Genomic DNA, 14,245 nt, shown 5'->3' with positions numbered 1-14,245 from the left:
CTCCTGTGTCCATGCTCTCCTGCAATATGACTTTGCCACATCTTTCAAAGAAAAGTCTATTTCTCCCATCCCTTGAAGCTGGACTTGTGACTTGTTTTGATCATATAATGTGGCAGGAATAACACTCTGGGATATCCATCTCTAGGCTTTGTAAGTCCTTGCAGCTTCTGCTTTTACTCTCAGAATCTAGCCACCATGAAAATCTGGGCTACTCTGCTACAGAGTCCATACAAGAAAGGCCATGTGAAGGAAAACCAAGGTATTCCAGCAGAGGCAAAGCACAAAGCCTAGATATGTGAACAAGCTGCATATGTCTTCTAGCTGCAGGCAAGCCGCTTCAGCCAATACCACATGGAACAGTAGGAGAGACATTCCCACAAAGCCCCATCATGGTTGATGTACTAAGCCACTAAGTTTGGGGACAGTCTTTTTTGGTTTTTTGGTACATGTGCTGCCTGAACAAGCACGGAGGTTTTTTTTTTTTTGCGGTTTTTGGCCAGGCCTGGGTTGAACTTGCCACCCTCCATATGTGGGGCCGGTGCCCTACTCCTTTGAGCCACAGGCGCTGCCCAGCACGGAGATGTTTTTTAGGGCAGAAATAGGTAATTGACTGTCTCTTCTTATAACTCATTTCTCTCTTTCTCCTCCATCTACCCCACCCTCATTGTTAAAAACGACCTACTCTCAAGTCAAAATGCTCGTCTTCAATGAGACCTTGATTCTACAGAGAGAACTAATGTCTCTTTCTAAAAACAATTTGTTTTTTAAATGATTAAATTTATTATGGAACTTACCATATTACATAATCTATCACAGTGCATACTTGTCTTCATTTCAGTACAGATTCTCTTTTTTATTTTTGAGACTGAGTTCCACTTTATCAACCACGGAAGAGTGCCAGGGCATCACACAGCTCACAGCAACCTCCAGCTCTTGGGCTTAGGCGATTCTCTTGCCTCAGTCTCCCGAGTAGCTGGGACTACAGACACCCGCCACAACACCTGGCTATTTTTTTGTTGCAGTTTGGCCCGAGCTGTGTTTGAACCCGCCACCCTTGGTATATGGGGCCGGTGCCCTGCTCGCCGAGCCACAGGTGCCGCCCCATTTCAGTATAAATTCTAAAAGGGCATAATCTGTATTACTTCTGTATTCCTCACAATTTCACATAACAGAACTGAAATACATAAAAGTAATAAAAGCAATAGCCTAGAAAAGTGTTATTTCATTTTCGTTAATCCTGATTTTATTATCTTACCTGTGGGATCCCAAGTTATATTGTGTGCTATTGATTCCAGAAAAAATTGGCCACTTTTCTGCCACTGACATAATTCCTAAAATTAAAAAAAGGGCATTTAATCAATTATGATTGACATCTTTTCTCTGTCAAGTGTACATGATCATGTTTATTATTCTTATAATAGAAACAGTCATTTTTAAGGTAACAAAATGTTCAATTCAGTCAAGAAAATTAGAGAATATGTGTTGCAGGAAAGTAGTGAAAGAGACTGGAGATTCAAATGTCTACCTTTAGTACAAATAACCACTTGCTATCTTGGATAAGTCTTATTAAACTCAGAGTTAATTATTACTTTATTATAAAGGTTTAACTTTAAATGTGTGTCTGTGACTCAGCATTTGAGGTTTCCAGATTTCCTTTTTTCTTGCTTTTTTTCTGTTTGTTTGTCCAAGATGGGAAGATCTCTTGAGCTCAGAAGTACAAGAACAGCCCGAGCAAGAACCAGATCCCGTCACTAATAAAAATAGACTAATGAGCCAGGGATGGGAGCGGATGCCTGTAGTCCCAGCTACTCAGAAAGCTAAGGCAGGAGGATTGCTTAAACCCAGGAGTTTGAGGTTGCCATGGCACTCTAGTCTGGGGTAACAGAGTGACACTCTGTCTCAAAAAGAGGAAAATTTATTTTAACATAATGTACTGATTTTTAAAGTCTCTTACTTCATTCAACAAATACTTATTGAGTTTAAAATATACTGTTCTGGGTGGGATAACCACCTTTAAAATTTACCTTAGGACTGCCAATTACTAATTCATAAGCTTTTAAGAGCCTCTAATATTAGTTTCGCTAAGTAATTTATAAACACAAATAGAAATCAGAGAGAGTTGTGGATATTCCTTTCATGAAATTTAAAAGACAGATGTCAATTAAAAATTAGAAAATGTTTTTCATTAACACAAGGTAGGGAAAAAGTGCTCACACCTAGGAATTAATACAGCGGGCTCTACTATTAGTTCTATGGCTTAATATGTAGCTGTTTCACTAGTCAAGTCACTTTTCTTTATGCCTAGTCTACTGTCTTATTTGTTAAAAAAAAAAAAAAAAAAAAGGAAATAACAGCTTCCCAAACTTGGTCAGAAGTAATTTATAAGATAAAAATTATGGCTCGGCACCTGTAGCTCAAGCGGCTAAGGCGCCAGCCACATACACATACACCGGGTGGGTTCAAATCCAGCCCAGGCCTGCCAAACAATGACAGCTATGGCCAAAAATGGCCAGGCGTTGTGGCGGGTGCCTGTAGTCCCAGCTACTTGGGAGGTTGAGGCAAGAGAATCACTTGAGCCCAGGAGTTGGAGATTGCTGTGAGCTATGATGTCACAGCACTCTACCCAGGGCGACAGCTTGATGCTCTGTCTCAAAAAAAAAAAGATAAAAATAATCAAAACATATATAAAGGTATGCCTGCTAGTAAGCACTGTTTATTTCTTTATAATTAATACACTACTATACAGTTTTTTTACTTCCTGTCATCCTTATAATATCCCCATCAAGAATGGATATGAAGGCTCAGTGCCTGTAGCTCAAGCGGCTAAGGTGCCAGCCACATACAACAGAGCTGAGGGGTTCAAACCTAGCCCGGGCCTGCCAAAACCAACAATGACAACTACAACAAAAAAATAGCCGGGCCTTGTGGCCTGTAGTCACAGGTAAGCTACTTGGGAGGCTGAGGCAAGAGAATCGCTTAAGCCCAGGAGTTGGAGGTTGTTGTGAGCTGTGATGCCATAGCCCTCCACCTAGGGTGACAGCTTGAGGCTCTGTGTCAAAAAAAAAAAAAAAAAAAAGAATGGATATGAAACTGGGCATGGTGGTTCACGCCTGTAATCTCAGCATTATGGACGGTCACGACAGGAAGACTACTTGAGGCCAGGAGTTCGAGGTATTAGTGAGCTATGAGTGCCCACTACATTCCAGTGAAAGCAACAGAGACCCTATCTCAAAAAGAAAAAAAAAGTATTAAACGATATTAATTAATATCAGAGTGAAACAAAGAAACTCATAAGGCTGACTTACTTAGGACCAAACAGCTAGAAGGCAACAGAAATAGAAACAAGGCCTATGATTTCCAGTACACAGCTCTTTCAACTACATTGTTGATCCTCTTTCACATGGTTTTAATCACTAATCTTCAGTAGAAACTGGGAAAATAATATAATCCATTTATTATAATTAAGATCATTAAAGCAACTATGAATCTATCATTCAGTCCCTATTTATGACCTATTGCTTAACCATCTTTCAGAACTGAATGTAGCTTCCTTGTAAAGAAAAATGTTAACCTGTTAATAGTTGTATTACATGATTTAATAAATGCAAGAAAGTAAGTCAAGGAAGTATATTAAGATTCTGCAAGCAAAATATGTGACTTTAAGAACATTATACATATGAAAAGGCAGAAAAGCTATATGAAGGTAGAACATAAAATCAAAGAAGAAAGTGGCTGGACAATAAACACAGAAGTACAATAAACACAGAAGGTATTTGATACTAGCAATAAAGTAACCACCAAGCAGTTTGCACACATGAGTTGCTTTTTGTAGTAGGTGAGGTCTACACTTCTTGAGCTCTAGGCAGGGAGGCAACCCTGCATTTCCAGGACTTGGCACTACAAGAGACCTTGGTTGATAGTTGGGCTGCAGGACCCTTTCCTCCCCTCAGTGCTGAAGGGAAACTAGACCTGGTCAACAGAGAGACTGACCCCCCCACCCCCCAGAAATAGCAGCCCCATCTATGAAGGAAAGGCAGGTTTGCTGGGCAGCTTAGGATGATTACTAGGCATGTTTAGGTGAGAACACACAATGTAAGAAGAGCTCATTTCAATCAAGTTGTCCTCAACAATGGATAAAATATTTTGGTAAAAAATGAGACTACTGGACTACTGGCTGGGCATAGTGGCTTATGCCTGTAATCCTAGCACTCTGGGTGGCCAAGGGAGGTAGACTGCCTAAAATCACAGGCTGGAGTGCAACCTCAGCAAGAGCGAGACCCTGCCTCTAACAATAGCCAGGTGTAGTGGTGAGCACCTGTAGTCCCAGCTACTCAGGAGGTTGAGGCAAGAGAATCTCATGAGCCTACGAGTCTGAGGTCGCTGTGAGCTATGAGGCCACACAGCACTCTACCGGGGGTGACAAAGGGAGACGATGTCTCAAAAAAAGAAAAGACTACTTGAAATTCAAAGACAAATTACAGCCTTCAAAAATAAAAACAACTGCAAAATCCTAGGCTGTTCCTGAATTTTTCAAAATAGCTGAAACCACTCTTTCCAGACATTCAAAAAGCGTCATTGACTGCAGTACAATAGTTTGAATTATGGTAAACATCAGTACTTGTTCCCTGCATGCAACATTTAACAATGAAAATGATCAAGGAACAGAAGATCCATGAAGAATTGAAATAAAATGTCATTAAGTATGTTTACTTTTAATTGAGAAATATACGGTGATGCCTATGGCTCAGTGGGTAGGGCGCCGGCCCCATACACTGAGAGTGGTGGGTTCAAACCCGGCCCCAGCCAAACTGCAACAAAAAAATAGCCAGGCATTGTGGTGGGCGTCTGAGGCAAGAGAATCACCTAAGCCCAGGAGTTGGAGGTTGCTGTGAGCTTTGACACCACAGCACTCTACCCAGGGTGATAAAGTGGATAAAGTGACACTCTGTCTCTACCCAAAAAAAAAAGGAAAGAAATATACATTTTGGCTTGGTGCCCATAGCACAGTGATTATGGCACCGGCCACATACACCAAGAGTCATGGGTTAGAGCCCAGCCCGGGCCTGCTAAAAACAACAATGACAACTCCAACCACAAAAATAGCCTCCTGGTAGCTGAGACAACAGGCACCCACCACAATGCCTGGCTAGTTTTTCTATTTTTAGTACAGACAGGGTCTCACTCTTGCTCAGCCTGGTCTTGAACTCCTGACCTCTGGCAATCCACCTACCTTTGCCTCCCAGAGTACTAGGATTATAGGTGTGAGCTGCCATAGCAGGCCTTGATGATCACTCAAATTTTACATTCTTTTAATACTTAAGATATTTCAATTCCTAAAAGAAAAATGATAAGTTACTTACCAAATTTTTCTTTTGTGTCAGTGGTTTAACAGGTTCAAAAATAGAGATAACATTTCCATAAGATGCTGCAATCTTTTAAAGAGAAAGAAAGAATATTTATTATGGATATGTTAACTTACTTACAGATTAAAAATGCAAGAAATAAAAAGTATAACTTTAAATATGCCCACACACAAAATTCCATTTTTTGATTCTTTTTTTTTTTTTTGAGACAGAGTCTCACTTTGTTGCCCTCAGTAGAGTGCCTTGGAGTCACAGCTCACAGCAACTTCAAACTCTTGGGCTTAAGCAATTCTCTTGCCTCAGCCTCCTGAGTAGCTGGGGCTACAGGCGCCTGCCACAATGCCTGGCTATTTCTTTTTTTTTTTTTGGTTGTAGTTGTTGTTTGGCAGGCCCGGTCTGGATTCGAACCCACCACCTCCGGTGTATGTGGCTAGCACCCTAGCTGCTAAGTTACAGGCGCCAAGCCTCTTCAGGAGTTTATAAAAAGATCAAAGATGTCTTGGCATTCCTTCCCTTAATCCAATCGACTCAAATAAGTAAGCTTTAGTCTCCTTCTACAGGTAATAAATAAGTGTATTTCTTGCCCAACTTTCAAGGGTACCTTTTTCTTTTCATATGTAAATTGAGTTCAGATAAAGTTTTTCATTTTTTATAGATTTGGAACTTCAGAAGAGTTTACCTTCATTTTAGTACCAAGTTTATCCAGAAGTTACAAGGAGATAAACTCCATGTTTAAGATAAGGAATGATTCCACTGAATGATCTTTTTTTTTTTTTTTGTAGAGACAGAAACTCACTTTATCACCCTTGGTAGAGTACCAGGGTGTCACAGCTCACAGCAACCTCTTAATTCCTGGGTTTAGGGGAACTCTTGCCTCAGCCTCCCGAGTAGCTGGGACTACAGGAGCCCACCACAATGCCCGGCTATTTTTTTGTTGCAGTTTGGCTAGGGCGGGGTTTGAACCCGCCACCCTCAGTATATGGGGCCAGCGCCCTACCCACTGAGCCACAGGTACCACCCTTTTATTTATTTTTTTTGAGACAGAGTTTCACTTTGTCACCCTCGGTAGAGTGCCATGGCGTCAACAGCTCATAGCAACCTCAAATTCTTAGGCTTAAGCAATTCTCTGGCCTCAGCCTCCTGAATAGCTGGAACTACAGGCACCCACCACAATGCCCGGCTATTTTTTTTTTTTTTCCATAACTACAGTGGATTATCTGTAGTTGTCATTGTTGTTTGGCAGGCCCAATCTGGGATTTGAACCCGCCAGCTCCGGTGTATGTGGCTAGCGCTCTAGCTGCTGAGTTATAGGCACTGAGCCTCTTCAGGAGTTTATTTATAAAAAGATCAAAAATATCTTGGCATTCCTTCCCTTAATCCAATTAACTCTTTAATAAATAAGTTTTAGACTCCTTCTACAGGTAATAAATAAGTGTAGTTCTTGCTCAACCCATAGAAATTATAGTAAGTTATAATTTAAAATTATATGAGAACTCCTGACACTCTCTAAAATGTATCTTAGAGAGCCAAAGCAATTTGTATCTATATTGTCCCTGAAACAATGCAAGTCTCTAATTCAATAGGAAATATATACTTAAGAAATTATCATGACAAAAACCATATTCAAAACAAATTTGCATATTACCACAAGATTACAAACCTTGCCTTGTTGCATTGAGCAGTCTACACATCCCACTTGAATATTTCCATGTTTTGCTCCTGGGATTATCTGTAATCTTTCAAAATCACTTCCTAGTATTACAATATCACATCCAGATGCATAAGCCTAAATACAATACGAATGACAAAAGGTGTTAAGAAAACATTAATCATGCTGAATACTAGCATTAAATGTTGTAAATAGACCAATTTTAAATGTACATTTAAAAAAAAATCTAAATTTGGAACTATTTCTCTTACCTCTTATAGTTCTCCCTTCAGCAAATTGTCAGTCCTATCTGCAAAATATGTATCAATTCTGTCCATTTATTTTCACTGAATGAATGAATGCTACTGCCCTTGTCTATGTCACCATTACCTCTCTTCTGCACTACTAACAGTCTGCTTCTATTATTGACTCCCTCTAATTCATTACCACAAATGGACAAAAGTGACCTTCTTTTAAAAATGTTTACTGCACCAAGTAATTTTCCCTGCTTACATCCCTTTGATGGTTCCCTACTATACCTGGAATAAAATCTCAACTCCTCAATATGATCAATAACCTGAATGATTACCCTTTTGCAAACCCATCTCAGGCTACCCTTTCCTTCTCTTATTTGGCTCCTGCCCCTATCTGCTCTTCCTTCTGTTCCCTTTTCCATAGCAAAGTGGATTATCTGCTTTTTATTTGCATGGTCTTTACCAAGCTAGCTTCTTGTCAACATTCAAGTCTCACTTCCAGACCATTTTTTCTCCCATTACTTTCCATCACATTACTGTTTATTTTCTTTCTCTTTTTTTGACACAAGAGTCTGACTTTGTTGCCCCCAGTACAGTGTCATCATAGCTCACAACAACCTCAGACTCTTGGGCTCAAGTGATCCTCTTGGTTCAGCCTCCCAAGCAGCTGGGACTACAGGTGCCTGCACAACGCCCAGCTGTTTTTGGAGACTAGGTCTCACTCGAGCTCAGGTTGGTCTAGAACTTGTTAGCTCAGGTGATCTGCCTGCCTCAGCCCCCTAAAGCGCTGGGATTACAGGCATGAGCCACTGCACCCGGCCTACTATTCATTTTCTTGATAGCATATATTACAATGTGTAAATATCTTGTTTATTGTCCATTTCCATTAGTACAAGTTAAATTCCAAGGAGGTAGGGTTAAATTTTATCTTGTTCTCTGCTCAGCCCTCAATTCTAATAGAAGAACCTGGAATCCAGCTAGTAATTTATAAATACCTAGAAAATAAATGAAATATTTAATGTCACAAAACGGCCACCATAACCATAAAGGAGTACACAGCTCAAGACTTGTTGGCAAGCATTTTATAGCTTTTTGAAAAACTCCAACTAGAATTCTCTTTTTGCATCATTTTCCCTACTACTTTTGTTGCTTGACTGCACAAGGTTCTTCCCTCACAGAGCACACAGCTGGCCTCCTACGATTCTCATACTATAGGCCAGTACTCCAGAGGGTGAGGGGAAGATTGCTTGAGCCCAGTAGTTTGAATCCACCCTAGGCAACATAATGAAACCCCATCTCCAAAAAAAAAAAGAAAGAAAAGAGAAGAGAAGGGAAGAGAAAAAAAAGAAAAGAAGAAAAAAAGGAAAGAGGACAGGAAAGGAGAGAAGGGGAGGAGAGGGGAGAGGAGGACAGGCTGGTCTCGAACCTATGAACTCAGGCAATCCGCCAGCCTTGGCCTCCCAAGTGCTAGGATTACAGGTGTTAGCCACCACACCCAGCCAGACTTAATTATATTAGACTAAGGCTTCTTTACCCACTATTCATCAATTCAATCAGCGTTTATCAAGCACTTTCTGGTGGCAGGCATTAGAATGAATATACCATTAATTATAAGGGCCAGGCATGGTGGCTCACACCTGTAATCCTAGTCCTGTGAGAGACGGAGGCAGGTGGAATGCCTGAGCTCACAGCCTGAGCAAAAGCAAGACCCCATCTCTTAAAAAAAAAAAAAAAAAGGCCAGGTATTGTGGCGGGCACCTGTAGTCCCAACTACTCAGGAGGCTGAGGTAAGATAATCACTTGAACCCAGAAGTTTGAGGTTACTGAGAGCTATGATGCCACAGCACTCTACCAAGGATCACAAAATAAGACTCTGTCTCAAAAAAATAAAATAAAATAAACATAACCTTGATTATGTAACAGTGGACTTCTTTTATTTTTACATGTACTAAGCTATGAACTTAGAGCTTTTTCTTGTAACCACCCTAAAAGTGGATAACATTTTAGTCACATTTTACAAATGTGAAAAAAGGAATTTCAGAGTGTAAAAGCACCTGCCCATGGATAAACAACAATGGGCCCCGCTGAAAATCAAATCCAGGTCCTAATTATATTATTAGGTGCCACCAATCTCTCAATCACTGTTCTATATGTTCACAATGAAGCCATGGAAAACACATACACAAGTCAGGACTGGTTAATGACAAAATTAAACATTGTGAGTATGGGACACATGGTTGTTGCCTACTAAAAACTTTTTTTTTTTTTTTTTGGTAGAGACAGATTCTCACTTTATCACTCTCGGTAGAGTGCCGTGGCATCACACAGCTCACAGCAACCTCCAGTTCCTGGGCTTAGGCGATTCTCTTGCCTCAGCCTCCCAAGTAGCTGGGACCACAGGTGCCCACCACAACGCCTGGCTATTTTTTGTTGCAGTTCAGCCGGGGCTGGGTTTGAACCCACCACCCTCGGATATGGGGCCGGCGCCTTACTCACTGAGCCACAGGCGCTACCCTACTAAAAACTTTCTTACTAGCCAGGCATTGTGGCAGGCGCCTGCAGTCCCAGCTACTTGGGAGGCAGAGGCAGGAGAATCGCTTGAGCCCAGGAGTTGGAGGCTGTTGTGAGCTGTGACACCACAGTACTCTATGGAGGGCAACATAGTGAAACTCTGTCTAAAAAAAAAAACAAAAAAAAAAAACACCTTTCTTTCTAAGAACAAAGTCAGGACCAAGTATGGTGGCTCACGCCTGTAATCCCAGCATTCTGGGAAGCTGAGGCACAAGGACTGCCTGAGCTTAGGAGTTCTAGACTAAACTAAGCAAGAGTGAGACACTGGACAGTACTAAAAATAGAAAAATTAGCCAGGCATTGTAATGGGTCCCTGTAGGGCCAGGTACTCAAGAGGCCAAGGCAGGAGGATCACCTTAATCCTGGAGCTTGAGGTTGCTGTGAGCTAGGCTGATGCCAAAGCACTCTAGTCTGGGGCAACAGAGTTGAGACCGTCTCAAAAAAAAAAAAAAAAAAAGTATCTAATACACAGATACACATCCTAAACTATATTAGTAACTGCATATTTGCATATTTTAAAATCTAGAAAACATAAGAAGTGGCATTCAATTTCAGTTCAATTCAAACCTGTCAGACTTTATGCAGAAAACAGATCTCCTATCTTATAATCTTTCAAAGCAACAGGGAAGTTATCTGCAAACATGAAAAGGGCAGAATTATAAACACAGGACTGTCCTAAGAGAAGGCATTAAAGTACCAGGAAAGGATAAAAGAATTTCTCAGGGGGGCCTTAGAGAGGAAGATCTCATGGCCTTATCTCAAGTAAAATAAATTTGAGACGGATTTTCTAGTCTTTACATGCCATCTACCATTAAGAGAAGTCAAATTAAAAGAAGTTAAAAACCAAAACTCAACAAGTAAACAATAGATTTTGCTTTTTAACATGAGAGAAGAAAAAAGGGCAATTTTAAGAGAGATAAATTTAAGGTGTAAATAAGTGTCCCGAGAAATGAAACGTAACTTGTAACAGAACTGCCAGTTTAATGTTAAAGAGGACGATTGGCTGTAAAAGAAAACCATGAAACTGAAACTGCATCAAGGTTAAAGAGAACTAGGAGCTCTTTATACTAAACCTAAAAGAAGAAAAATTATTTTTAGTTTATTTACTGAAATGCTTCTGATAGAAATCTAAGGTAGGCTTGGTGGGAGATGATTAAAGCCTGCTCTGTGGAAAAGAACTTTATTAATTTTTGAGACAGAGTCTCTCTCTGTCACCCTCGGTAGAGTGCTGAGGTGTTATCATAGCTCACAGCAACCTCAAAGTCTTTGGCTTGAGTAATCCACTTGCCTTAGCCTCTGGAGTAGCTGGAACTGCAGGCATCCCCCATAACACCCAGCTAGTTTTTCTGTTTTCAGTAGAGACTGGTTTTGCTCTTGCCCAGGCTGGTCTGGAACTCCTGAGCTCAAGCAATCCTCCTGCCAGAGTGCTGGGATTACAGGTGTGAGCCACCATGCCTGGCCTGGAAAAGAACTTTAAACTTCAAAAGAACTGAGAACAAGCTACATGATGGTATAAGGATGACCACATAATCCTTGACACATTAACTAACCTCTCCTTAAATAACACGGAAGTATTTGGCAAGGTTTTTATAGAGGGATGCATCCAGGTGTATAAACAGGCAATCATATTGTATATGCTTGGAAGTTCATAACACTGTTGACACAGATTCTGGATTTTTTTTTTTTTTGAGACAGTCTCACTATGTCGCCCTGGGGAGAGTACCGTGGAGTCACAGCTCACAGCAACCTCAAACTATTGGGCTTAAGTAATTCTCTTGCCTCAGCCTCCCAAGTAGCTGGGACTACAGGCGGCCACCACAAGCCCGGCTATTTTTTTTGTTGCAGTTGTCATTGTTGTTTAGCTGTCACAGCTGGGTTCGAAACTGCCAGTCTCGGTGTACCTGGCCAGCACTGTAACCACTGTGCTACAGGTGCCAAGCCAGATTCTGGATATTTCTTAGAAAAAAGTTCTTTAAATTAGCAATGGAGAAAGCACTAATAAAACTTTATGAGACAGCAGAGACTGTAACTGAACTATCCTGTAATCTCCCACTCAGAAAACCTCTTAAGGATTGTATTTATTTCCCTCTTTTGAATACCAGTAGCAGAAAGTCTGGCTCTAAGGAGACTACAGCAGTTCACTGAGACCGTCAGAGATCACTCTTCTCCCAAGTATTCAGGCTAGTTAAACATTTAGAATTAGAATCTCAAGAATTACTAATGTGCAGTGCAAACTAAGGTGTGTATGAGTCACTCTACAGGGGGTACAATCTATTTGAAAGCAAAGCGCTTGCTGGCACAATTCTAGAAGTACAATTCAAGCATTAAATGCCTACACTATGTTAAATGCTGAGTATTATTTATTCTAAATGACAAAGGCTACAAAAAAAGTTATAACTAGACAATAAGATTAGAAATTTATGACACCTAAACCTGAGGTATCTGTTAAGCTGTTTACTTCACGTACAAAATTAAGTTTTACTTTTAATCATAACTAAAGAAATATCTACACAAGTTGTGGTTAAAATCATCAGCATTATAAATGTGTTTAGGTAAAGGATATTATGTACAATACTGACATAAAGTTTGACATTATTATAAAAACAGAAAATGCTGCTATGCTGTAAGTAGCCAGAAGTTTGAGGTTCTCTTCCTTGTATGAAAAGTCACTTTCATTAAACTTAAACTGGAATTACCAAGTTATTGAAAAATACTCAGTAAGTATTTTTAACATTAAAAAAAAAATTTCTTTCCAAAGTTATACCTCTGCGAATTTGACACAAATAAAAAGCACTGTTTTCATATGTTTACTCCGTTCTAGTTAACAGTAAACAATCAGTAACTGTTTTAAGAATACACTCCCTTTAAGTACAAAGATACCTTACCTTAATGTAAAAAATGAAACCAATTCCAACTATTTCTAACTTTGACAATGTGGGCCTACAGAGAAGATAATAAAAAGCCCTCAACTCGTTATTCAACAAGATTTTCAGATAAAGGACTTTGGTAAACCATCCTGGCCCAAGTAAATGACACTAAAAACTTTGGGGAAAAAATCCTACAAAACATTCTAACTTCAGACTCCATACAGTACAATGACCGAAATGTTTTTGCCTCTTTGGTTCTCAGAGGACAGGTCTGCCCAGCCCTAAGCGGCAAGGACTCCGGTGGGGGGCGACGAGGCGCTCTCGGCCTCTGCCGGTCATTGTGGCCGAGCCTAGCTGACTTAGGGTCGCGAACCAGCCACGGGGGACGCGGGAACCTCCTTCACTCACCGTGAAGCGCTGGTCGCCGATGCTGCCCACGGAGAAGCAGTGGTCCCCAGGATTCACAGCCCCTGTCAGCACCTGGTGCAGGTTCATGTCGGCTCCTTAGTTCTGCAACGGACACCGCGTCCAGCTCATGCCCAGGGTCAGTGGCTGCTTTCCTCCCTCCTTCCCTTAGGGGCGGCGGCCGCTCTTCGCCAGCGACAGCGACAGCGACAAGCGCCGAGAGCCAGAGCCGCTCAGCTGGGGCCCGCGCCTGACCCAGAGCCCCAGAGGGCGAGGCCCGGAGGGGGCGGGCCGGCGAGCGGGCGGAGCGCCGCGCTCCTCCGCGCACCTGTCACTGCCTGCGCCAGCCCAGGTGAAGCTAGGGGTCCACTCACCGGCCGCGACCCGAGCAGGGCCGCACTATCCACACGCTTCCTCTGGGGCTCGGGCAGCCGGTCCTGACCGAACCCAAGTGGCGCTGACAGCAAGCGCGCTCCCTCCCCGCCTGACCTTACCCTTCCCGGCTCCAGTACCCGCCACCCTCGCTGTTCGCGGCCGCGTCTTTGGGTCCCTTCGGCCGAAATATCGCGAGATTTCCCTCTGCGGAGGGGCTTACCGAAGGACTGACTTTTTTTTACCACAGTGTGTATATCCGCAAGTGGATGAGAAAACTCCTCCTCTCGTCAGAATCTGGCCAATCCCGAGCTCCGAACCTAAGGCCCCGCCCACTAATGAGGGCGGACCCTTATCTTTGAGGCTTGTGCAGTCGAGCGCTGTTGGAGTGTTGAACAGGATGAGCCAAATAGAAGAATAGCGAACCTAGAATGAGGTGAGGTTTATCAAGTTATACTATAGGTTAGGGCTTAATCTAACTATTGGGCCAGAAGCTTAAAGGAAAGAAGTACATTCTACGTGAAGATGCAGGGCCCTTGGTGCGGGTGGGACTACAAGTCCCAACGTGCACCGCGCCTCTGGGCGGCCCTAAGGGTATCTCTAAGTAAAAGTGACCCCTGAAACGTCTGAGTTCGCCGGATGTTCGTTTCTCCAGTCTCACGCGCGTTTCCGACGAGCTGAGAGGGTGGTTTTGGAACGGCTTAAACATTTGACAGTTACCAATAGTGGCATTTTTTTTTCAGCTAAATTTATCTTAACATATGT

The 14,245-nt window shown here is 41.9% G+C and overlaps 1 protein-coding gene across 4 annotated transcripts in view; it reads right to left on the bottom strand.

Moving 5' to 3' along the window:
• The window catches only part of DMXL1 (Dmx like 1), a 193,181-nt gene extending 179,553 nt beyond the window's left edge, over window positions 1–13,628 (bottom strand). For 2 of the 4 annotated variants that reach the window (XM_053566526.1, XM_053566528.1), the window contains exons 1-5: window positions 13,483–13,628; window positions 13,112–13,213; window positions 7,024–7,149; window positions 5,361–5,432; window positions 1,256–1,331 (exon numbers count right to left, since the gene is read on the bottom strand). In XM_053566526.1, coding sequence (XP_053422501.1) covers window positions 1,256–1,331; window positions 5,361–5,432; window positions 7,024–7,149; window positions 13,112–13,198 — 361 coding nt within the window. In that variant the 5' untranslated portion in view covers window positions 13,199–13,213; window positions 13,483–13,628. Of the gene's footprint in view, window positions 1–1,255; window positions 1,332–5,360; window positions 5,433–7,023; window positions 7,150–13,111 lie in introns of all 4 variants that reach the window. The other 2 variants (XM_053566525.1, XM_053566527.1) reach the window with 2 other exon arrangements.
• Window positions 13,629–14,245: the final 617 nt, after the last annotated feature.

The sequence above is a fragment of the Nycticebus coucang genome, chromosome 17, assembly GCF_027406575.1.
Source record: "Nycticebus coucang isolate mNycCou1 chromosome 17, mNycCou1.pri, whole genome shotgun sequence".
NCBI lineage: Eukaryota > Metazoa > Chordata > Mammalia > Primates > Lorisidae > Nycticebus > Nycticebus coucang.
Note: the sequence above shows the minus strand (reverse complement) of the source record. Positions and strands in the feature narration are given on the sequence as shown.